This window comes from Amphiprion ocellaris, chromosome 16, assembly GCF_022539595.1.
Source record: "Amphiprion ocellaris isolate individual 3 ecotype Okinawa chromosome 16, ASM2253959v1, whole genome shotgun sequence".
Lineage (NCBI taxonomy): Eukaryota > Metazoa > Chordata > Actinopteri > Pomacentridae > Amphiprion > Amphiprion ocellaris.
In genome coordinates, this window is record NC_072781.1 from 31,634,318 (window position 1) to 31,661,191 (window position 26,874).

General features: G+C 38.7%; 1 protein-coding gene and 1 long non-coding RNA gene across 4 annotated transcripts in view; both read right to left on the reverse strand.

Moving 5' to 3' along the window:
* LOC129350793 (uncharacterized) overlaps nucleotides 1–11,149 on the reverse strand; it is a 29,757-nt gene extending 18,608 nt beyond the window's left edge. For 2 of the 3 annotated variants that reach the window (XR_008604309.1, XR_008604311.1), the window contains exons 1-2: nucleotides 10,763–11,149; nucleotides 10,270–10,424 (exon numbers count right to left, since the gene is read on the reverse strand). This is a non-coding gene — a long non-coding RNA (uncharacterized LOC129350793). Of the gene's footprint in view, nucleotides 1–10,269; nucleotides 10,449–10,762 lie in introns of all 3 variants that reach the window. The other variant, XR_008604310.1, reaches the window with a different exon arrangement.
* Nucleotides 11,150–22,896: 11,747 nt separating this feature from the next.
* Nucleotides 22,897–25,458, reverse strand: LOC111585287 (protein phosphatase 1 regulatory subunit 3C-B). Its single transcript, XM_023294725.3, has 2 exons — nucleotides 25,290–25,458; nucleotides 22,897–24,968 (listed from the first exon to the last, which is right to left on the reverse strand). The coding sequence occupies exons 1-2, from the start codon at nucleotides 25,301–25,303 to the stop codon at nucleotides 23,942–23,944; spliced, it is 1,041 nt and encodes a 346-aa protein (XP_023150493.1). The 5' UTR covers nucleotides 25,304–25,458; the 3' UTR covers nucleotides 22,897–23,941.
* Nucleotides 25,459–26,874: the final 1,416 nt, after the last annotated feature.

Below are 26,874 nucleotides of genomic sequence, written 5' to 3' on the forward strand. Positions count from 1 at the left end.
ACTGAGCAGCCTTGGTGGAGTACTGCACTCTGAGTGTTTTTTTTGTTATTTCTGCTAGGTTACCATTATTTCTGCTTAGCTCAGCGTGACCCAGATTTCAAGTCACGAGTGCAGACAGAGGGCACGCACTTCCAGCTTTGTTGCCTTCAATGGGTGTCCAATGGGTTGTCGTTTTCACAGGACTATTTAGTGAATACATACATTTGGTTGACACGTTAGGTTTTCCAATCAGATCATTGTTGGTACTAAGATCTGATTTAAACATTCTATTCACCTAGTTTTAACATTTGTTCAATCTTAAAATGCCACAACATCCCCTGATGGCCCCTGTTGTTTTACAGCAGTATTCTTATATTTGAAAATTGTTACATGTGTATTCCTAGACTTATTATTGGATGGCTGTAACTCAGGTGGTGGAGCAGGTCGTCCACTAGTTGCAGGATGGTGGTTCTCATGTCTGGAATGAAATCTGGACACATTCAGACATGGAGACATTGACAGTTTTCATCTCTTAAAAGGTAAGTTTTTAACAGTGTGATATTCTATTCAGTAGAGTGATCCAGTTTTAACCTAACGTGTTATAAAATGCTTCATGTGGGAAGAACAGACTTAAAGTAAGAAAAAGCGGACAAACTTGGGTAGTTCTATACCACTTGCGGAGCATTTTTGTGTTTTTCATCATTTGTTAGCTGCTAGTCACTCATCTGTGTGTTCTGGAGCCACTTACCCATGAATACTAGCGGCTCAGAACTACTAGTGCTGCTTTTTTGGTATGAAGTTGTTTTCTTTCGCAGTTTGTTTAGCAGGGTAACACCCCCAGGCCCTGTTTTCCTTTGTAGTTTTGCCTCCTTTCTCTGTTAATTAAAAGGTTTGCCAAACCTAAAAGAATTGGTTTTATTGCACCCTTGTATCCCAGCTGAGCTTCAGATTTATCAAGCAGTCAAGGCTCATTGCCCACTTTAAGATGGTTGAATTCATGTGCACAGAAAACCTTTAAAATGTCTCCTTTTTTTCTTCTTCCCCTGAAACCTCTGCATTTACGAGCCTGTAAATCTTAAAACATCCACTTGGTGTTTCATCGTTTCAAAATAGTGTCACAGACAAGCTTTAGACAGCATTTCTAAGGCTTTTCACAGCTGCTGTTGCAAATATTAGCAATTTTTTCTTGAATGAACAGAAAAGGAATGACTGCCGGTTAACATGTAGTCCTGATTTAGTTGTTTGACACAAAAAACAGGAGAATATATAAATGAAAACATCCTGAATTTACCTGTATTAGCTGTAAACTCTTGGTGATTCCCTCAGACAACATCCTGATCATAAAGCGATGATTCCATCAGCTGGGTCGCTGATCTCACTGCCTGCCAGATGTTTCTTGTCAGGAGCAAACATTAATGTTTGCTTTAAGAGCTTCATGTTGACATAACCAGGATTAATTCTTTCTGCTCAGCTAAAGAAGGAACAAGGCTTATCTTGGGTTACTCAACTTGCATGTTATGTAAAGTCAAAAACTAACATAAACCTACTGCTGAATTCAGTGATAAGTAACAAATTAGCAATGCCAGCAATGTTAAAAAAAAAAAAGTACATTTACGGTACCGTTCATAATTTTGGGGTCACCTAGACGATTTTGTGTTTTTCATGAAAACTCACACTTTTATTCATGTGCTAACATAACTGCACAAGGGTTTTATAATCATCAATGAGCCTTTCAACACCATTAGCTAACACAATGTAGCATTAGAACACAGGAGTGATGGTTGCTGGAAATGTTCCTCTGTACCTCTATGGAGATATTCCATTAAAAATCAGCTGTTTCCAGCTAGAATAGTCATTTACCACATTAACAATGTCTACACTGGATTTATCATGCATTTAATGTTATCTTCATTGAAAAAAAAATATGCTTTTCTATCAAAAATAAGGACATTTCTAAGTGACCCCAAACGTTTGAACAGTAGTGTATGCCAAATGCTGGAAGTTTTCTGAAATAGAAACACCAAATCACCCAACATGATGTCAGGGGATGTATATAAATAGTACATCACTGCTTTTAACATTGCGTGTCAATTTAAGCTTTTCACATGTTATTTAACAGCGTTGTCTTTTTATTCACCTTTACCTCAGACCCGAGGCATGTAGAGGAGTGAGATGCTGGATGTAGGCTAAAATTACTCATTGACTTCTTTAAAGGGGTGTTTTAACCTGAGTGGCCTCCATGAATGAGTTCACCCACAGATAAGAAAAGCATGAGAGGATAATGAGGCTCTTATCAACAAGCAGCCCACAGTCTGCTTGGCTCTTATCATCTCTACTAGTGATTCTACTGACATGTTGTAACCCACAAGAGCACCAGACTGAGAGTCCAGACAGAGTCTCTGTGAGGCTGCACGTAGCCTCAGGGCATGTTTCAACTAAGTTCTAATGCTGATGTTAAAGCATCACTAGCAGCTTTTCTATTTTCCTCTTATTGTTGAACTACATTTAAAGCTAAAACAAGACCTGAGTATGTCCTGCTGTGTCTCCAAACCTCTCAGCTATTGAGCCAACTGTAAGAATAGAGTATCTCTATTTGTCATTTTGCATGTACAACAAAGCTGTATGCAAACCTATTTCAAAGTGCATCAAGTCAGAGGTATATAGATAAAATAAATAAGTAAAAGAAAATGCATCAAAATTATCTATGAAAAGATTATTTCAAAGAGGAGGAAATTTGATTGATTGACTTTGTGGAGCTTTTTCAATCACTTCCACATCTCCAGAATGTACGCAGTTCCCTCAAGGCAAAGGTCAGAACTTAAGCAGAATGCAAGTAGTTTAAAACTGAAATAGATTTTTTTTCATTTTTCATCTTCTTTGTACTTCACTACAGTCATCTGACAGCTTTAGTTACTTTTAAGATGCAGTTTCACACAATCGACAATATACACTACTGTTCAGTTTAGGATCTCTTAGAAATGTCCTTATTTTTGAAAGAAAAGTTTTTTTTCAATGAAGATAACATTAAATGAATGATAAATCCAGTCTAGAGATTGGTAATGTGGTAAATGACTATTGTAGCTGGAAACAGCTGATTTTTAATGGAATATCTCCATAGAGGTACAGAGGAACATTTCCAGCAACCATCACTCCTGTGTTCTAATGCTACATTGTGTTAGCTAATGGTGTTGAAAGGCTCATTGATGATTAGAAAACCTTTGTAGAGTCTGAATAGTAGAGTATTTCTTGGGAGACCCAGTTGAAAACCATTCAACACAACTTCTAAGATGAAAATACCAAATCACAGACATAAAACTTGATAGATGGAACAAAAAACCCACAAAAGAAACACACTGAACAGCCACAGCATTGAAACTACCATCTACCTGTGGACATGGGGGCTCTGAAGGTGTCTGGCACTGAGATGTTTGCAGGGTGAGGCCTCCATGGATCAGGTCAACCCCTTGAGCTCTTGGTCATGTTTTTCAAGTCTTTCCTGGGTGTTTCAGGTGTAGCATTGCACATTGAGGCTGGCGTTTCCAACAAGAAATTCCATTGTAATGAGATGTTCAGTATTTTTAAGGTGTGGCTGATGGGTGCGTTTTCCAAAAGGTTTTCCATTGTTTGATGTGTTTGATGCGACTCTTCTTTGGGCTATTAGCAGCTGATACCAAACATTCTCATGTGTGGATACTGGGGAAAAAACATGCAAATTTACTGAACATTTGGTTGCCACATATTTGAATTGAAACTTCATTCTTGCCGTTTGACATCTGTTTCAACATCTGATAGCTTTTTGCATGCATAGTATTGTATTATATAATATTTTGGAGTCGGTTAAACACCAAATATCAAATGTCTCCCCAACAAATTACACACTTTGATGACTACAGCTATTCTGAGGAAGGAAATTATTAAATTCCATTCTAGTCTAGATACATTTCTATGGTTTTCAGTGTCAAATAAACTGTATTAGTGTCAGATCTGTCCTCTACAGTTCGCCCGTTGTGTAAAATATTTATCATAAATAGTAAAACTGACAACCAGACCTACAATGCTAATATGAATGAAATGCTAATATTTTACTTTAATGTATGCTTAACAGTGACAAAGAGGACATAATGAAGCGTGGACATGCTGTCGGTAAAATGATCTGATGTTCCGTCATTCTTTTCTGACATACCTTTTGAATTCACCACTGACACTGAGGAATGTAAACTGGAAAACAACCGAAGACAAGGAAATGAGAGTATGACATGCAATAAAACAAAGGACAGTGAACACTACTTGGGATAAATTTTCATGGAAAACATGAAATTGCCTCAAACCTTTGAATGGTGGTGTATGAACTTTCACAATACATTACATAGTTGCAATTTTAGACCAGTGTTTCCCAAACTTTTTGGCTTCTTGCAGTAATTATTGTCTCATCAGGCTCATAGTTTGGAAGTCTGAGTTGTTAATAGCTCTGCAAAATGCTAAATTTGCTAACAGAATAGTGCTTCTTTACCCTCTGATTAAAAATGTTTGGAGCCCACCGATTTATCTGTTGTCTTTAAAACCGGTAGTTTAAACTTAGATGCTGCTGACACACCGATGCGTCACTATTAATCATCTATTTTTACAGTTCTATATTAGCACTTTTACTGAAGTAAAGAGTCTTCTACCACTGAAAAATTACCACTTAATTTGGTAGTCAGATCTCACTTTTCCTGATAATCTGAACAAACCATTAAAAAATAATAAAATACAGATGAAGGCCTTGTGCACGTGTGGTTATATATCCAGTTCATATCCCATCTCTCATTATGCAACCACTGTTGGAATGATTAAATCTGACTCTTTCTACTTCTTCACATGTATCATAGCCAGATGAAAACCAAACATGGAGGAGAACAGCAACAGCGAAGCAAGTCAGTGGAGAAAATGAGGAACTTTTGTTGCACATTTATGGCTTCGATTCAAATCAAACAGGAAGAAACTTCATCTTGGAAATGTACCGCTTTGTTCATTCACGTTAATGATTTCACAAATAGCACACAATATAAAGTAGGTTAGACCTGCAGCAGCTACAGCAGTAACAAGCTGCTGACACACTGATGCTTCACTATTAGTAACCTGAAGATGGAACGTTTAATAACAGATCAGCAGAGGGACCAAAACAAGACTTTTACTTTACTACTTTCAAAACTTTTTGCCAGTACTTTTACTAAAGTAAGCCTTTTCATGCAGGGATTTTACTTATAAAGGCATATTTTTACTTTGCAGTATTGATACTTTATTTCACAAAGCATATTCTTAACAACTCACCCTAAATACTGTACATCTTAATGCAGTGGTTACACTCTTCTTTTGCTTCGGGAGTTCAGGGTTCACACAAGGTTTGACATATTTGTAGTAAACAGACAAGAAAATACTGGTATATAGCTGATGTAATACGATGAATGGTGTGAGAAGACAGAGAAAGTCGCTGCAGACATTTAGCGGCTTCCACCTAGAATAGTCATTTAGCACATTAGCAACATCTACACTGTAATTTCTGATAAATTTAATGTTCATTCAAAAATAAGGATATATCTAAGTGACCACAAACTTTTGAACGGTAGTGTACATATCTTCAACTTTGGAGTCCAGAAGACGTTCCTGACCTTTACAGCCGAACCAGAATCATCAAACACACACAACCAGCAACTATTGTGTCTATGGGAAAACACACTTTAGTTTACAGCTACATGCACCGAGCAGCTCCCAGTGTTTAGAACCAAACAAAGCTGCAGCTGAGCATGGAGCTGACAGAGAGGATGTTCTCAAAATGATGCCTCCTCACCCCTCTACTGATGCTAACAGATCAGTGTTGTCCAATGATGCAGAGTCTACGTTCATTAAAAGCTCAAACAGACCATAACTTTGATCCATGATGACCTCTGACAGCAGCACGTTACAGAGTGTGTAGGTTTGCTGTACGAAGACGGCCGTTATTTATTTTAACTGTACCTGCAGTTAATTCATGCTGTGATGTGTTCATTTGCAAAAAGGGAAATACTGGAGAAAAAAAAAGTTTCTGATTGGCTAGCAGGTATTTTTGAATATCTAAGACATTCTTTAGGTCAACAATAAGAACTTACTGCTCCTCGTATCCACATTTGTAGGTACAATACTGTGATTTGTCCAACAGTGAACTCATTAACATGACAAAGCTGAGTGATTAAGTTTCCCCTCGTTCAGTTTGAACAGAAGCAATAAATGTGCAACAAATATAAAACTTCCTCATTTCTCTGTTGTCTTGCATTCTGCTGCATATGAAGCATCCAGAGTCCTCAGGTCATAAGGGACAGGTTTCCTGTGTGTTCCCAGAACCAGAACCAAGACCAGTGAAGCAGCATTCAGCTACGACGCTCCTCACCTGTGGAACAAACTTCCTGAACACCTGAGGTCTGCTCAGACTGTTGGCTCTTTTAAACCTAAAAACCACATTGTTTACTGCGGCTTCCTCTTCAATGCTCAGTCTGATTTCTTGACTTTTAATGCACTTTTACTGCTTAATTATGCTTTATTCCTAGGATTTTAAATCATTTTCATAATTAATTTTAAAGTTCTATGCCGAATGTATTTCTTTGCCATTGTAAAGCACCTTCAATTGCCTTGTGTATGAATGGTGCGATAGAAATAAACTTGCCTTGTCGCTCTCCTCCATGTTTGCTTCTACTTGACTGAGTTAAAGACACTGAGAGTTTAAGGCAGCCGATATGGGGGAAAAAAACTAATTCAGATTTAATCATTCTGACAGCGTTGCATAGTCAGACATGAATCTGATGTGACCACTTATGCAAGGCTGATCAAACAACAAAACTGGCTGATTAGGTTTTTGTACTAAAATACTCCATTACAAGTAAAAGTCCTGCATGAGAAATGCATAAAAAAAAACGTATAGAGCAGAAAAATGTCATTAAAATATCAAACTAAAAGTCCTTGTTTAGTCTCTCAGAGTGATATAGAATTATAAATCACATCTTTAGATTATTAATAGTGAAGCATTGATGTGTCAGCAGCATGTTACTGGTTTGAACTACTTTGTGTATGATTTTACATAAACAGGTTTATCACATGATTAACTGGGGAGGAAAGAAGAAAAAACTAAATTCTGATTCACAAATCTGTTTTCACTTTTTTCTATAATGACAGATTTTTGCTGAGATACTGGATCACTGCAACTTTTATTGAAATGTGAGAGGTTTGAGGGAAAAATCACTATTTGGTGGAGCTGTTAGCAACTCAGACTTCTGAAATGTGACCAGACGAAATACTGTTTTGAAAGAAGCTGAAAAGGATAGAAGCCTCTGGTTTAGTCTGTATCTACATGTTGCATTTTTAAAGTTTGAAAGATTATCTCTTGTGTGAAATCTTTATCTTTAACCCTTCTGCTGTCTTCATTTACGGGCACCAAAAAATATAGTTGCCTTGTCTGTAAAAAAAAAATGCAAAAATACAGCAAAAAAATTTTCCCAAATTTCTGAAAATTTGCAAAACCTTCAGGAAGAAAATTTCAATAATTCCTTAAAAGTTTTTTTTTTTTTTTTTTTTTAAATCCCCCAAAATTGGCAAGAAAATTTGTGTAAATATTTTCAAAAAATGAATAAAACCTTCCAAAAAAATCTAAAGTGATTCCATATATATATCAGTAAAACTTCTAATATTTTCTTTAAGAACATTCATTAAAAAAATTAACCAAAATCCAGCGAATTTCGCTGGATTTTGGTTGATTTTTTTGTCAATGTTCTTAAGAAACATTTTTAACATTTATTTTTTCCCACCAAAAAATGTTCCAAGATTTCCCAAAAATGTTGAAAATGTGGACATCAGAAGTTTCACTGTGAATTTTTTTTCCCCCCACATTTTCAAACTTTAAAACGGGTCCATTTTGACCTGCAGGACGACACGAGGGTTAAAGCTGTCAAATACAAGTAATGGAGTAGACTTGCTGTAAAGTAGCATAAAACAGAAGTACCAAAGTATAAATACCTCCAAACTGTACAGTTGTGGAGTAAATGTACTTGGTGACTTTCCACCACCAATATTTAATCATGTTAATATTTCAATAAACCCAGTTAACATTAAGGAAAATGGTTGTCAAACATTGTCATACTAAATAGTCAACATACAAAGATCCTAAAGAAGTTTCTTCTGAACACACTCGGTTTGTGTTGACGAACATCAAAGTTGACCTACATTTGTGCCAAACACAAACCCTGCATTTGCTGATGGTCTGCTGACATATCAGTCTTTAAAGTTCAGTATTTAAACAGTAAAGTTGTCACCACAGTTAACAATGAGCTGAAACAACAACAACATGTGACAACAGCACAATGTTGGAACTTAATGGGGAAAGTTTGCAGCTGATGACACAATTAATCCAGCTTATGTCCAAACAGGGTTTAAAGAGTTGTGACAACACTGAAGGAAATTACATTATCAGCTTATGGACAACATCTCAATAACTCAGATATTTAACACAGAATCACCACCTGACTGGGGACGATATATGAATCTGTGATGCCAAAACAGTACCTTTAACTCTACTTTCCTAAACGAATGTGAAGATTTTCAGTGCTTCTGTCTTTGCAGAACCAGAGGCAGACTGAATGTCTCCCAGGCAGCCTCTCTGTTTATTCCATTTAATAAACTGCGACTGACGTCAGGACTTCAGAGCACAGAGGTTTATTAAACACAAGATGCCATTACACATACTCCTTAGTGCATTATATAACCCGGCTTTTGTAAGGAAGCTCTCTGAAGTGCTTCTTGCTCCTGGGCAGTGATCTTCAACTGTACTTTCATCTGCAGCACAAAGAGGAGAGGCTAGAAGGCCGAAAAGACGACATGACACAGTTTTCATTAGCTTCTGTTTGCTGTAAATGCATCATTATACTAACACAGAAGTTAGGCTTCCCCTGGTGCTCATAAAAGCCACAACCAATGAAGTTTCCCCACAAACTAGATGCAGAAACAGCGAGCCAGGAAAGTTCTCAGCCTGAGACTCCCTGCACAGTTAAACTCTGACACCAGGCTTGTTCTCACTGCCACTTCAGAATCTGTTCTTTTCCTGCAGCATGGAGGAACATTTAGTCCTGCAGAGCTAAAACGGCACTTTGCAACCATATTCGGTGCCATAAACATCTCCTCTGATTCACTCTGCGTTCCTGCTGTGCATGACGTGAAAGTGCATGACTTTAACGTAGGAGATTTCTAACCTGAAGCATTTCCCTAAATCAGATACGAGTTCCCGGCATTCGTAAAGGTCCTGTTACGAGTTAAGCCTGTGATTCTCATACCCAGAACACCAGAAACACTCCTGCAGGTTCTGTGATGAAGCTGAAAGTGGTGAGAGGGAAAACAAGAAGGTCTTTGTTGTTTCACCTGAGCACCACAGAAACATGACTGTATTTGTGAGTGGGTGTGTACACTGGTGCTTTTGCTTTGTGTCACGGGGTTTACTGAGTGCTTTTTATTTCTGGTAAGTTCCCTGTTGCTTTATGTTTCAAACTGTTTCAATAATACACATCAGAATCAGCATTTTTGCATCTTTAGAAACTGAAACAACAAAAATCTTTTTTGGCAGCAGTGTTTTTAGACAGTTTTTCAAAGGAAGCTCCAAGGTTGGCAGTGTTTGTATTCTCATCTTCTACTTTTAGCCCGCTCTTAATTTTTTCCATTACAAAGTAGCCTAAACCTACCATCTGGGAATATCTGTAGCTAACATACAAACTACCACTGGCTAACATACATGCTAACGCCACCTAACATATGCACCACCTCCAGCAAATGTACACACAAACACTAACATACAAGCTACCACTGGCTAACATACACACTCACAGTGGGTAACAAACAAGCTACCTGTAGCTAACATACATGATATCACTGCCTAATGTGCAAGCTAACACAGGCTATTACATAAGCAACAGCAGCTAACGCTAGCCGATTGTAAGTCAACTCTAGCAAATATAGATACTATAATGTACAAGCTAAGACTGGCTAACATACATCTGTAGCTCCACTGTCAGGCAAAAAGTCAACTTGTGAAGTCAATGGAAAAAAAAATGCAGCGGCATGTGCAGCTACATGTAGCTTTCATCAGGTGTTCCTGAGCTGCCTGCTGCACAGTTTGCATTTACACCTGCCTGAAATCTTGGTCGCTGCTCTCGCTGTTCTGATCATGCTTGCAGGCATTTACACCTGTAGTAATAATAATGATGCGAAAATAACCCATGCTCTCTGTTTACCGTGTCTTACCGGTTATTAGAGGTTGGTGTGACGTGCTGGAGGTTGATGTTGACAGTGTCGGTGTCCGAGCTGGTACTGGTGCTGAAGCTGGTGCTGGAGAGGAGGCAGGGGAGCTGGGGGCTCCATGACGGAGGTGGAGGAGGCTTCGCATGTGGAAAGGGATTCTTGAACAGAAAAAAACACTCATCCTAAGTACACAAAAAACACGACATTGTAACTTGTGAAAAAAAATAAACCTGTAAGACCACTACCTTAGTTCGTCATGCTGACTGATGTATTAGCTTCTGATAGCTAAAAGTTAGAAACAGCAGCACGAAATACAAGCGGAGCACAGAGCTAGCGCCGATCGCTAACTAGCTAGCGCTGATGGCTAACTAGCTAGCTTATTGTCTGCTACAGGAGACAACAACGTTACTTTCTAAATATACTTGTTTGCTTAAAGGGAGCTTGCCACCAATGGGATAAATGATGTAAAAGTTTCTTGAAGTCACAAAACACTCACCGTCCTCGAACGTCTCCAATAATGCAGCAGCTGAGTCTCCCTCCTGTTGCTCGTCGGTGCGGTGCCAGTAAATAGCTTCCATTAAACCTCTTCCAACACCTCCTGGTTGACCCATGCGGGCCGCTGTGGTCCTTGGTGGACCAATAGTCATTTTTGAGCTTTTTCAGCTTCTCCCTACACTGCTTCTGTCCTCTTTATATACAGTCTACTGTATATGTGAGCGGCCATCCGCTCTGAGACCTCCTGATAAACTTCCTATGTCCAGCTCCCTCTGTATTCTTTGGTCCACCACCATAGACAGAAAAGTCTCGACCTCTTCATTCACCCACGGTACAGGTCTGGCTGTCATATTAAAATTATGAAGAACAGAGAGGTCCGTGAAGAGCAATGCACACCGTCGCTGTTTACAGTTGTTTTTTAATGCAGGGTTTTATTTTGGTGCCAGAGTCGCTCAGTGTGTCGTCACTCCCTGTCCAATCAGTGGCCTGCACTCCTGTCCAATCAGTGACCTGCACTCCTGTCCAATCAGTGACCTGCACTCCTGTCCAATCAGTGACCTGCACTCCTGTCCAATCAGTGACCTGCACTCCTGTCCAATCAGTGGCCTGCACTCCTGTCCAATCAGTGACCTGCACTATGTAAACGCTACATTATCGGCTCATCTCAGCTCGCTGGAAACCTCAGCTGAGAAGGTACGGAAAATAGTTCCTGGTACCAGGTACTAGTCCATATGGAAACGCTCACAAAGAAAGACGAGCCGAGACGTGTCGGGCCGAGTAGATGCTAGTGGAAACGCCCCATAATGGATAAAATGAGTTTATTTTAAACTGAACAAATGGTCACAAATTGTACTGATCACAATTATGATTCCCAGATGATGTTTCCATGCAGCTGTGGTAGAAAGGATAAACAACAACAACAGATAATTGTGTTTCTTAGTAAACATTCTTGACCTGGCTAGTTTATGCTGGGACTGGTCTCACTGCTGCACTGATTATTTGTGCACTTAAAGCGACCTTTGTTTTTAAAGTTGCTAGAAGTGGCGTGATATGATATAAAAGTAAAGTAGTTGAAACAATCATGATTTAAGGCATCATAGCTTTGGAATACTTATACAAAAGACATCTTTGCATTTTCTCTGCGTCTAGTCATGGTTGTGCTGTTTCCATAAAGGTGCAGGATTTTATATTGGAGTAAAAAATGACCCTGCAGCGAGTAGAAATGACACAAGCAACAAAATAGCTGGCTTAGAGTTCAGAGAGTGAATCATCTTCTTTTTCTGTATTCATGACTTCTCCCTGTTACCTTCTCCCTTTACATGTCCACTAAATGTTAACTCACGTCTCTGTGCTAATTATAGTATTTCCTTTACGTGGCTGAGTGTATTTCTGGAGCATGTGCTACCCGACATGTGAACATATCTCTTCATGTCTGAGCAGCCCTCATGTTCGTCCTCCAGTTCAGAAACAGACCTGATGTGACATTGAGCAGCTCTTTATGCCTCAGCAAACCAACAGGCACTGAACACAAACTATTTTCATGCTGGTGAACCACAGCTAAACTCCTCCTGCTCGCTGCAGAACAGAACATTTGTGCAAAGACAGACGTGTTCCTCCAGAGAAAACACAGGAGCCTTTAAAAACCAGCCATAAAATTCTAAATACATCTCTGCTGGTGGACAAATTTTTATTGTTAGTGTTTAAGGTTTGGATAGAGACCTTTTTGTCTCATGCACTGTAAAAAATAAACAGTTTGTAACTGTAACTGTTGAAAAATGTACTGTTTTTGCAGGTTTTTTTTTTTTTTTTACAGATTTCCTTGTCTTGTTAAAGATAATAACCGGTATAATCACAGAAAAAAATGTTTTAATGTACAAGTGAATTTTTTTTTGAAAAAAATATGTGAAAAATCAGGTCAAACTGTAAATAATGTCCACATCAAAAATCTGTATTTTTAACCAACGGTCATTCATTCATCTCTGATGCTTGACCAACTTTAAAATTATGCTATTTACTGTATTTAAATCAGCAGAATTGAATATTTTAATACATATTTGCCTTTATTTGAAAGGAAAAATATGTACATTACTGTATGTTTTTTTTAAAAAATGTTTTATATGTTTTTTTATCTGTTCTATTGTATTTGTTTCAAGTGACCTTGGGTGTCAAGAAAGGCACTTACAAATAAAATATATTATTATTATTATTATTATTATTATTATTATTATTATTATTATTATTATTATTATTATTATATTATTATTATTATTATTATTATTATTATTATTATACATTTTTATTATTATTAAGGATTTCAAAAATGTAAATTTTTTAAAATTATTTGACAAATTTCTTTTTTTCTAAAAAAATACAGATATCTAGTAAATTTTTATAATAATTAGAAAAATATTAAATGAAATAAATGCAATTATTAGAAATTATTTTTATAAATAGTTATTCCTTTTGTTCACATTGTGCAATCATGAATTCTTCTGCTTTACTTCTATTAAACTTGTCAGAAAAATATCATTATTTTACAGATATTTACCATTATTTTCACTAGTTTTTAATTTCTTTAACATTACAGTATGAACCCTCACCTGCCAGATTATCTTTTGTTGTTGTTTTAAATTTGTGGGATCTTTTTTACAGTGTGATTCTGTAATGCAACATCCATAACTTTCATCTGTTCGGCAACATTCTCATTAAAAGCATCATAAATGCCCACTTAATTTTCATTCAGTCAAGGCTGACAATGTTATGAAAATATGAAAAATAGAAGAGAGGACATAGCTTTGCTCTACACATTCTTTTGGAAAATTGTTTGATGATGTAAATGACAAAAACAAGACACAAAATGACAGAAATGAGACAGAAAATGACAGAAATGACACGCAAAACTACAAAATCAAGACACAAAATAACCAAAACGTCATCAACAGGTTATGCTAACATGTTGTGGGACACACGTTCCATGCATAATAATTTTTTTGTAAAATATTATGTTCCCACAATTACAAGAGACACGAATGAAAAAAAAAACTTAAAAAAGTAGAAAAAAAAGGAGAAATTGAATTTTAACAATTTTATTTGTGATTCAGTTTGGTCATCAGTGGGGTGGGACAAGAGAAAAATGTCATTTTAGGGGAACTCCAGACTTATTTGGTATTTTAAAAACATTTTCAAACATTCTTCTCTCCTGTTGTTTTAGATTTAGTCTCAGGACAAGTACATTTACACAACAACTGCATGTTTTAGCATTTTGCACATGGATTATTTGAAATTTGATGGGTGGGACGTAAAATGTCCTCCAGTTATGAAATGACCCAGATACAATAAATAATCGGTCTAAATAATGTAAAATTAGGTTGTTTTGTTTCACAAAAATAGCTTTGGTGAACTTTTAAAATCCAAGTTTGGAAGCTGATAACAGAGCAGCAAATGTGATTAACGTCCACATGACAAGTGGACCGTAGAAACAATCAGAGCCTTGTCTTCTCTGTCACTCACAATAAAATCACGCCCGTGAATGTTGAGAAACGCAGCCGGAAAAATATTTCCACGTCTGTCTAATTATCGTTTTGATTCTGTTCTGTTCAGTCGTGCGTCTGTGCTTTTGTTAGACGTCTGGTATGTGTTCACATGTACATTAAAGCATGTGTGTGACTTTGTACACGTGCAGGCAAGTTATCGCCGTCAGTCTGGGTCAAACAGCAGCGATAATGACACAGTTTTACAGGCACCACAAAGACAAACAGTGAGGGCTATTTAAAAACCTTCCTGGTGTGATTGTTTGTTTTCGTCTGATTGTTGAAATGATTTTAAGGCTGAAAAATATCAATAAATACAAAGATCTCGGCTTCATACCGTTCATGCTATCCGTCCAAATAACTCTTAAGATTTGGAGATATTTTCTTCTATACAATAAATGAATTTAATTTAATTGGTTGTACTGTAATGTTAAAATGCGTTTTTTAAAAAGGAGCCCCTGTTACTCAACCTCAGTTTTTGCTATAACTATGAAAGGAGTCCTTGTGACCTGCTGGTGAGACACCCTCTGACCGATCAATAGGTGACGATCAATAAACATACACAGAATCACCCCACCTGTCCCTGCTGGGTGCTTATCTGGTCACGTGTGATCTGTGAGTTCATTCAGACAGTTTGATGTGGTGTTTTTATGGTGCCCACATTCTGTCTCTGCTGAGGCTTGTTGGGCCTCCACATTACTCAACGTAACACTGTTTATATACACTGCTGTTCAAAGGTTTGGGATCACTTAGAAACGTCCTTATTTTTGAAGGAAAAACTGTTTTCTTCAATGAAGATAACATTAAATGAATGATAAATCCAGTCTAGACATTGTTAATGTGGTAAAACACTATTCTAGCTGGAAACGGCTGATGAGAAAAAGATTTGAGAAAAGTTTGACCAGAAAAGATCATTTTAGTTCCATAGTCACACTGATAACCAGTTTTTTCTCTTCATTATCAGAAATTATTTCCTTTTTTGCCAGAAAACATATTGTTTAGTCCACACCACATAAGTGCATATTAAGGCCTCAGTTTTATTATGCCGTACACTCGGCCCTGTCTATCATTCATTTCTCTTTTATTCTACAGCTGGGACAATAACTGACTCCTGTAATTTACACGTTAGTGGGATGGACTACAACAATAGAGAAAGATCATGTTTATTTCTACCCTCTTGTCTTTAAAGCATTCTCAGAGAACATTTGCTTGCTAAACTTGATAAAGCTGATTTCACTGTGACTTGATATTATTAACTAGATGAACTCATCTCCCATGTGTCTCTTTTGTTGTTGGTCAATGACAACAAGTGACGGCTTATTGTATGGTAATGTTGGTTTCTCTGGAGATAAAGTTTCTTAAGAAGCTTCCTGACTTAGTGAAGATTAAATCAATATGAAGAAAAGGAAGGGTGAGTCTTGAGGGAAATTACCGAATAAATTCTTGGATTCTGAGTCAGTGTGTGAGCTGTCTCACTTCCGACACATATGATTATTGCACCAATATGTCACAACATTAAAACCATCTTTTTAAGATTAAGGGTGTCTTTATGCTGCCAAAACAGCTGGGACCTGTTGGTGTCGCTGGCAGTGAATCCTTTAGGATTGTGAATGAGGCCTAGACAAAACGTCAACATCTTGAGCTCTTGGTCGTGTTCCTCAAGACTTTCCTGGTGTGGCATGACCTATTGTCCTGCTAGGGTAGGTATGTGGGGTAAAGTTTCCCAGCAGAACATTTAAACGATTGTTGTAGCATTGTTTCATTGCTTACCATAGATTCTTAACTGAATTGTAATCTAGGGAGTTTGGAGGTTGGGTCAACACCTTGAACTCTGTCGTGTTCCTCAAAGAGCAGTTTTTGTGGTGTTGCAGGGCAAGTTTTCCTGCAAGGGTCGGTCCATTGGGGTAGCAGTTCCAGCAGACTCTTGACTGATTTTGGCATGTTCCTCAAGTAAGCAGTTCTTGCAGTGTTGGGTAGTGCTGCTGCTTAGTTCACAATGTTTTTTAGGTGGTACGTGTGAATGAACGCCAAGAGCAAAGGTTTCCCAGCAGAACACTGCTCTGTAACGAGATAATCAATGTTTTTCGCTTCATCAATCAATGATCAATCAAATAACATTGTGGCCTGATTGGTGCATTTTCCTGGCTAGCTAGTTAGCATCAGTAGACTTGGTGCATTAGTTATTTGGAGCAAATAACAAAGTGCTACGACAGTTCAAGTCCAATAAACCAACAGGAAGTAGTCTGAGCAACGTAGAGACCTACAGGGTCAGGAGCTTCGTACATCCTGTGGGGTTGCAAAACCTATTTTTAACACACTCTTCATGTGTCCAGCTCCTGATATTCATATTCACATTATCAGCACTGGATAAAAAAAACATGCAGATTAATTGAAAATCTGGGTAAAATATGCCAGACATTTGAACTGAAACTGGACTGTTGTTGGTTGACATCTACTCCAACATGGCGACTGTATTCAGGAAGCTTTATGCCTGCATGTTTGTTTTTTAAACACAGAATGTTGGAAATGTGTTTCCCTAGAAATTAAACACCTTGATGACTACAGTTATTTTGAGAGAGGAAATTCTAAAATCTTTTAGATTTTTGTTTGTATTTCAGCTACATTTCTTTGGTTTTCAGTGTCACAGGAGCTGAAGTTTGTCAGATCTGTCCTAGAACTTGCCATAAATCTCTTCAGTTTGCTGAATCCTATCATAAATAACAGCACTGAAAAGTAGACTGACACTACTAAGATGAATGGAATGGGAATATTTCACTTTAACGTATGTTTAACTTCAACCCAAAAATGCTCCAATTTCCCATTTTTTCCCTTATTTTATCCAATAAAGAATGACATTAACACTCTAAGGTGTAATTAAAACTGACATAGTGGGTCCAGAAAGCTTTTTGTGTTCATGTAGTTGTTGTCTTTCTATTCTATTTCACCTTTTTATTCATCCTCAATGTGTCTTTACATCATTTTATATTGAAAGACTGGAATATTGTAGTAAACAGAGATGTTAAGTGTCCTTAAATGACTCTGTATAACGTGTGGAGATCTAACAGAGTGGGATTTGTTTTTGTGACCTTACTATGACAGTGATGGGAGGATTCTGTCTTTGCATCCTCATTGCATCATTGGTGTCCAGACCCCCATTAATGTTTGACCAGCTTCGGGCCGTCGGCCACACGTGTCTTCAGCTGCACATTCCCTGGCAGCAAAACTACAATATGTGATAATTTCATGTACACAAACCTGCCGCTGATTTGGTAACAACGATGCTTCGGATAAGAAATAAGCGGAGTCACGATGAGTGATGACTTTCAACAGCAGTTCAACATCAGTTCTACACTAAATTGGTGCCTGTTGGGATCTTCCACTCATAAATTATAATATCAAAATTGGAACATAAGTAACATTTGGTAAGAGGTGAAAATATGAACGTAAAAACAATGTATGTGTGTTTTCCACCTGCAGCAAAATGTTTAGGATTTTTTATTTTGTTGTTGCATCAAATACGTTTTCATTCACTTCTATGCATATTTTCAATTTCCATCTGACAAAAACACCAGAAATTTGATTTGATTTGAGTAAAACACAACTAAAACAATGAAAATGGGCCTGAACAAACCACAAAATTACATTCCGATTATACTAAGCTGAAACCTCATTCATGTTTTGTGCGGTAACATAAATCCTGTTGGTTTGTTTGTGATTTACTGCAAACATTTTTCAAGAAGGAGAAGCTTCAAACGTGCCGTAAACGGGTCCTGTTTTAACTCAGACCATAATATGTTCCTGAACTTAATCATGTCAAACCCAAAAATAAACACATGGAAACACAGTTAGGCAACAATGGTCCCACATGTGACATGAACCCCAGTGTCCCGGGTGAAGTCCTGTTGCTGACTCATGCCTGCTTCCCTCCTGACACATTTGGATTAGAAACCTTTTCAACAGCCGCACACAAAGCTTTGGTGAGAAAATACTTTACTTTCAAAATGAGAATGCAGTTTAGTTGTTCAGGAACATACACTACCACTCAAAAGTTTGGGGCCACTTGGAAATGTTTGTATTTTGAAAGAAAAGAACTTTTTCAGTGAAGATAACATGAAATTAATCAGAAATCCAGTCTAGAGATTGGTAATGTGGTAAATGACCATTCTAGCTAGAAACAGCTGATTTTTAATGGAATATCTCCATAGAGGTACAGAGGAACATTTCCAGCAACCATCACTCCTGTGTTCTAATGCTACATTGTATTAGCTAATGGTGGTGAAAGGCTCATTGATGATTATAAAACCCTTGTAGAGTCTGAATAGTAGAGTATTTCTTGGGAGACCCAGTTGAAAACCATTCAACACAACTTCTAAGATGAAAATACCAAATCACAGACATAAAACTTGATAGATGGAACAAAAAACCCACAAAAGAAACACACTGAACAGCCACAGCATTGAAACTACCAACTACCTGTGGACATGGGGGCTCTGAAGGTGTCTGGCACTGAGACATTTGCAGGGTGAGGCCTCCATGGATCAGGTCAACCCCTTGAGCTCTTGGTCATGTTTTTCAAGTCTTTCCTGGGTGTTTCAGGTGTAGCATTGCACATTGAGGTTGGCGTTTCCAACAAGAAATTCCATTGTAATGAGATGTTCAGTATTTTTAAGGTGTGGCTGATGGGTGCGTTTTCCAAAAGGTTTTCCATTGTTTGATGTGTTTGATGCGACTCTTCTTTGGGCTATTAGCAGCTGATACCAAACATTCTCATGTGTGGATACTGGGGAAAATACATGCAAATTTACTGAACATTTGGTTGCCACATATTTGAATTGAAACTTCATTCTTGCCGTTTGACATCTGTTTCAACATCTGATAGCTTTTTGCATGCATAGTATTGTATTATATAATATTTTGGAGTCGGTTAAACACCAAATATCAAATGTCTCCCCAACAAATTACACACTTTGATGACTACAGCTATTCTGAGGAAGGAAATTATTAAATTCCATTCTAGTCTAGATACATTTCTATGGTTTTCAGTGTCAAATAAACTGTATTAGTGTCAGATCTGTCCTCTACAGTTCGCCCGTTGTGTAAAATATTATCATAAATAGTAAAACTGACAACCAGACCTACAATGCTAATATGAATGAAATGCTAATATTTTACTTTAATGTATGCTTAACAGTGACAAGGAGGACATAATGAAGCGTGGACATGCTGTCGGTAAAATGATCTGATGTTCCGTCATTCTTTTCTGACATACCTTTTGAATTCACCACTGACACTGAGGAATGTAAACTGGAAAACAACCGAAGACAAGGAAATGAGAGTATGACATGCAATAAAACAAAGGACAGTGAACACTACTGTAGAAACCTACATTCGAACGTGAAGGGAATGAAGGGAAAGGGTGGAGAGAAAGCGGTTGTTCACGGTGATCCGTCAGGAAATTACAGGTTTTAAAGGAATGTGGCTCCATCAGTGAACAGGTGGAGATGAACCGAGACCCGAAGTTCAGGATGAAACCGTCTTCTGAAGCCGCTACGGGATCAGCTTTTCAATTTCACACAATAAACCCCACAGTGAGAAGTGAGGGAGCAGGACAGTGATGCTTAAGGAGGCCTCCGGGTCAGATTGAATTCCGAAGATCTGCGTAGATTATCCAACAAGCTGTTACAAAATGAAAAGCAAAGACTCTTACGGTAGCATGTACAGTACACTTCAAAACGTTTTCTCTTTTCCTGCGTCATTTGTCCAGTTTCTTTCAATAGCAGAGACTCATTTGAAGAACTTTATATACTAAAGCTGTTTTCTCTCTAATATTTGTAGATGAAATGTTGCATGTTCAATTCAAAGGTGAATTTTCTTTTCTTTATATTTACTTTTATACAAAAAAACTGGTCTGAATGTAGACTCTCAAGTGGCATTTACTTCATCTCTCGTTGCTTTTTTAGGTTGTCAAAATCCTCCTCCATATAGGAAACAACAACTTACATGACTTGGATTGTACAGTCAGGCAGGTCTGATTGGTTCTTTTGGTGAATTAACCATTTTAATGACAATGTTTACCTCGAATGCTTGCAAATGTTCAACCTTACGATATGAAGGGACACCAGCACTGCATCCTGGGCTTAGAGCTACCCAAACAGGTGTGATTAGTTTGAAGAAATATACACAAGCTGAGACGTTTTTTTGTTTGCTTGCTTTAAAGATTTCTTATTTTTCTGCATGTTGGTTCACAGTTTTAGACATAATAGTTCTTTGTGTCTACATGGCCCATCATGAATTTATAGAAACATCAGCAAAACTGAAGTCAAGGCAAAAAAAAAAAAATGGTATGGCATCAAAATACCTCAAGATACAAGATATGCTGTATCTGTACATAGATGCTACAACTGTGCAGGTGACTTGATGCTACACTGATGTGGCTCAGGGTTAAACATCTCTGCTCTCATCCATGTTATGTCAAGTTACTACTCCAATATAAGAGAAATACCCATAAAAGCAGAGTTAAGGCTGTACTTCAAGAGTTAAAGACCATGATAAAGGAGGAATTTTCCGCCCTTAGAAGGTCATCCCGGGACAGCCCGAGGACTTCTGGTGTGCATGCCAGAGAGAGGCACTCAGCATTCATCCTGCTGAATATGAATCCAGCATGAACTACAGCACAGACAATTGAAATGAGGAAAGCAAAAGAAAAACCGCTGCAGGCGACGTGAGGCTTCTTCTGCTTTTATCCTCGGTCCAAATGTACAACAGACAGAGATGTGGAGTCTGCAGAGCTCAAAGTTTAATTATTTATTTGAGGGTCTCTCAAACTGAACAAGAGAAGTCATGAAATGCGCGATTTGAAACCCGGCACTTGGATCAGATTATTATGTGTGTGAGAGTTAATATCATTTACTGCTGTTGCAGGTCTGACTGCATGATGTGGGTCAAACTGGCCGACTGCTGGCCTGATGTTTGTGTATTTAAAGACTCCTTAACGAAAATAATATTCCAAGCTCATGTTTCACGATAAAAGCCTTCAATCCTTCGTCCAAGCAGTTTTTACATATAAAAAGCGTTAATTTTGCACTAAAATTAGCACAAATGGGTATTTACAGTATATTATATAATATTATAGACCAGGGACATCAAACTCAGTTTAGTTCAGGGGCCACATTCAGACCAATTTCATCTCAAGTGGTTCGGACCAGTAAAATCACAGCATAATGACCTATAAATAACCACAAATCCAAATTTTTCCTTTGTTTTAATACAAAAAGTACATTCTGAAAATGTCCTCATTTAAGGAATTATCTTTTTACAAAACATTATGAACAACCTGAAATTTCTTAAGAAAAATAAGTTACATTTTAACAATTTTCTCCCTCAGTTTATCATTTACACATTACAACTTACAGATCACAGAGTTTCTACAAAGACACAAAAAATTAGTCACAGGTATCTGGAACTGCATGATATAGTATTTTACTTTATGATCACAACAACAGAAGTCAGATTAAAAAAAAGACAAAAACAACAAAAACAAGACAAAATATTACAAAAATGAGATGCAAAACGACAAAAACGAGACAAACGACGAAAGAGAAAAACAAAAGGAGACAAAACATTAGACAAAAAAGTTAAAACGCGACCAAAAAATGGCTAAATGACACAAGTGAGACAAAAAAAGACACAAAACAACAAAAATGAGACACAGAAAATTACACAAATGACACAAAGGAGAAAAAATGGCAAAAGTGAAGAACAAAATAACAAAAAAGTAGACAAAAAACACAAGTGAGACTAAAAAAATGCAAAACGACAAAAACAATAGTTTTTGTCGTTTTACATGAGACAAAAAGGAAAACACAAAATAAACAAAAATGAGAACAAAAACATGAGACATACGAGGAAGTGTCAGACAAAAAACGACAAAAACAAGACAAATTATTACAAAAATGAGACACACAATGACAACAGAACAATGAGCGATCTAGTATATTACTTCATGATCAAAACAACTTGTCATTAATCTAGAAATTATTTGAAATTTATAGTTTTACAGATTTACTAATTGCAGTTAATGTCTTCTCTGGAGGGCTGGATTTGGCCTGCAGTCCACATGGTTCACACCCTGTTATAGACAAATGTGGAACTCTGGAAGTGCATCCTGCTTCTAATAATAGCCTCTCACATGCAGACCTACTTTTCCCTCATGTTGAGGTAAATAAAGGCCACGCCCACTCATTATGTATGCACAACTATCAATTATGCATTGAGCCTAAATGTTTGTAAACAATCCAATGTTTACAAACATTAGTTATGTAATAAAGCTTTGAGCTTCATAAGCTATTAATAATTTTAATGCGGCGAGTCTCAATGACAAGTCAATCAACAGTGGCAGGCTTCAGATTTCTGCGGTGCTGTTTTTTTATGTACAGATATAGAGTCCTCATATGTTTGGATTTGTATGTTGAATTATATTCTGGAACTGTTTTAAATTTTACAGTAGCTGGATCTTATCATTTCTTATATGTTTATCATATGTAAGTATCTGTAAAAACGTCTGGAGCATTTATTTTGAAAAAAAACACGTCTGAAGGCAAAAAGATTTTAGCACAAATATAGAAATTTATTTCAAAAAGGGAAATACACAATCGACACGGTGCGTGTCACCAACACACACCTTCAAGTGATACACAGAATGCTGGGACACAAACTTTCTTCACAGTGAGAAAAAAAATACATCTTGATTCCAGCCACACATACTGTACACTCATCACCAAAGAATTGCACTTGTGAGAACAAGCAAACAGAAACATTACATCTTTACATCACTTCTTCCTTCCACCACTCACATTTCCTAACTTCTTCTTCAACCAATCACATACCGAGAACTTTCTTGTGACACTTCTGTTGATAGCAGCTCAGTTCCTTAATACCTCAAAATTACATCACCCAGACTTTTTTCTTTTCTTCACCAGACAGACGTGCAATTTACATGGAGGGAAAGAAAGGGCTGCATGACTGTTAAAAATGAAGGCCATTCTGAATCATGTGTGATTATTTTCTTTCATGATGGTGCAAAAGGTTTTAGTGTGCATTTTCCATTAGAAATGAATCAGCTGTGTTCAGCAGAGAAGAATTTTGTCGCCATGCACTCCCCATGCTTTCCCTTCAATATGAAGGACTTAATCAGCTCCATTTCCAGACATCACATTGAAAGGGACATCTCAATCAGTGCATATTTAACCCATGCATCAGGCACTTTAAAGGGGCTCAACATTGGTGGTGGATCGTACAAATATTCTGCGTATCAGTGGGCAGGTACTCTGAGAAGGCACATGAATATTTTACAAAACAGAACTTTTCCTCTGAACATCCCTCGTTTTCCAACCGCACAGTTCATCGTCATCTTGTCTCAGGCTAAAAGGACTGTGTAACAGCAAAAAGCAGGTCAGTTGAGCACATTAACAGTTAAGTTTGTGTCTGGTTTATGTACTTCCTCTGCTGAAAAAGCAGAGGCTGTTTGCTTCAGTTCAGTTTCTGGCTGTGAGCCAGAGTCAAGCTCAAAGCCACGGCTGGATCTGCACTGAATGCCCTGTTAGTGTCTGTTATCTTACTCCATTGCCAGCTCAGCAAACATCCAGACCATTTCACCAATAAGGCACAGTGTTATCGACCTGACCCCAGCTCTGCCAGCCGGGAAACAGTCCGCTGGACATGCGAGGGCTGCCGAACTGATCGAACCCCAGATCCAGAACCTTCACGCCCCCGTTTTTGTGCTCTGAAGCCTTCTTCTGCTCAACAGAAGTCTGGGATGGCAGGGTGTCGAGGTCCTCTCCGTTCCAGCCGACGTGCTTCAGAACGTAATTCTTGCTGTCGTTATTGTCCCAGAAGGTCTGGCCCTGGACTTTGAAGCAGATGCAGAACTCAACCCGGTTTTGAGGCGGGACGTAGGCGGGCAACTCCAGGACGAACGCGAAGGTGTCGGTGTCCTGGCAGCCGTAGACGTTGTTCATGAAGGTGCACTCCACGTCGGTGAAGCTGACCCACGAGTCGTAGGTGATGCGCACCTGCACGGACTTCTCGAAGCCGATGTTCCTGACCTTGATGGTGCCAGTCAGCGAGCGCTCCTGCAGGGAGCAGTTCTCCAAGCAGACCGAGTTCTGAATCAGGCGGTTCCGGAAGTCCAGGTAGTCGGCTGAGGGCTGGTTAAAGTCAAGCACCAGGCTGCGTTCTGAGCTGATCTTTAGGTCCATTGTGGCCGACTCCAGGTCCGTCATGTCGAACTGCAGCTCCTCCACGACCCGTCCGCCCCGCTTGGTTTGATACGGCTCGTCGTCGAACTTGGAGAAGACGTGGATGGCGGTGAGCGACATGCCCTTGGTGTCGGCGAACACCACCCTCTTCTTGCTGGCCTTGATGCCGTTGTTGTTGCTCCAGCCCTCGCAGTCGTCCACGGCTGCTTTCTGCTGGCTGCTGATGCAGGGCCGCAGCGGTTTGTAGAGCTGCTGGCCGCGGACGCCGGACCGGTTGACCCGGTTCTTGGCCCTGTGCAGATCCTCATAGGAGCTGAGGAAGCCTCGCAGGGGGGGCGGAGAGTGGCTGATGTAGAACCTCATCGCCACATCCATCGGCATTACTGGGCCAGGCATGGCTGATGGACTGAAGGACAGCACACTGACGGAGGGAGGGAGGGAGGGAGGGAGGGAGAGGGCAGGAAGGGAGGTGGAGGGGAGGGAGAAGGAAGGAAGGAAGGAAAATGCCAGAAAGTTTGAGAGGTGGAGAGAGAGAGCGAGATGAGTGATTAGAGCATGAAAACAGCTTCATTTTATCACCTTTTTACACTTTTCAGTTCAAATTTGAGTGAACTTTTCAGTCTAAAAAAAATCTACATGTGGTTTTCAAACACTTCAACTCTGCAGATTTAGATTTGCAACTTTACAAAATCATGCACATGGAAAAAGCAGTTGTGCAAAGCTTACTGAATGCAATTCTTACCTTGTGGCACTCATAGAATAAAGCAGTAAACAGTTCCAAGGAGAAGAGAGTTTCTAAAAAGTAGCTACCCCTCTGCCTTCTGAAGTCTGTAGAGCAGCTTCTCCTAACAGTGCATGCTGCAGTCACTCCCCCTTCACTTCACTTCCTCCTCTCTCTGCCTGCCTTTCACTGCTGGGCTTTGCTCAGCACTCAGGGATTTCAACTGCCACATAGAGACAATTTGCATAGTGTGTCAATTGGTCGCTCGGCCAGCCAATGAGAAGTTAGAGGAATCCCTCTGCGGCCAATGGGCTGGGAGTGGGCGTGGCTGGTGGCCAGCTGATAGGAGGGGGTGTGTCTCCTGAACCTCTCATGGTTGAGATGCCTCAGCTTGTTGCCTCAGCTGCTATTTGAGAAACATGATGGACCCCTGCTGGTGCTGAGATGATCTTCAGATTAGTCACTGAGTCAACAGGAGTCCCAACACACACCACAGCAGGATCCTTCACGACTCAGTGAGAGGATTCCTGAAATATAAACACTTTTAAAAGTATTTTTTATCCATCCTTTGTGTTTTATCTTTTATTACCACTGTTAGGAGTACTTTCCCTTCTTTCATTGTTAAGTTTCTTTGCTGAAATATTTTGTAGTTAGATCTGTTACAGTTCAGTATGACAATTTTTACAATGGATGGTGTATGTTTTGTTGCCATATAATGTACAGTACATGAATTAAAGTTGCTCTACATTAGCTAATATTGCTCTAAATTAGTTAAAGTTGCTCTAAAGGAAATAAAGCTGTCTTTGTGTTGCAAAGTTGTCGAAACATACACATGTATTAGAAAGAAAACTTTAATGTTTAGATTTAGGCACATGTAAGTTTGAAAGACATTCTCAAATACTTTATTCTTTATTTAAGATTTAAAGAATAAAAGTCATTAGTTTCTGATTCCTTTTCCTTGCTGGTTTGACTTCCACACATGTTGACAGAAATGCTATTTTTAAAGCTTATTTGCTTGATTGATTTTTAGTTGTGGATTAATCTTTGTCCTCAAAAACCACGAGGGGGGCTGATGAGGTCTGCTTTTTAATGACTTTTCTATTCTGCAACCTTCATATGGTAATCTCTTGAGTGAACATCTCCTTTATTATTCAGTCCGCAGGCTGAGAACTGAGGGTGCTGTTTGTGGGCCCCAGAGGCCCCTAAACCACATCTACATAAACACTCCTTGAACCGAGACACAGACTCCGTTGTCCTCAGGAGCTCTCTGTGACGAATCTTAAAAAAAACAAAATTCCACAATGTTTTTTTTCCCACATCTTTTGGTTCTGTGCTCAGTTTGAACTTGTTTGTCTGACAGGGAGGAAACACATGAGCCTCCTCTCAAACAGAGCAAGACGCAGACTGCTTTCCTATGCAAACCTGCAGGTCAGAGGGCAGGATTCCTCTCGTTTACCCCCCAGGATTCCTCTGTCCTCCCCCTCCGCCATGCACGCCACTTTCACATGCTCGTAAAGACAACAGACACTATTTATCAGCCTTGTCTGGCAGTCTAAGGGTTACTCAGATCGGTATCGACAGGGCTGCAGGATTGCATCACAAAATA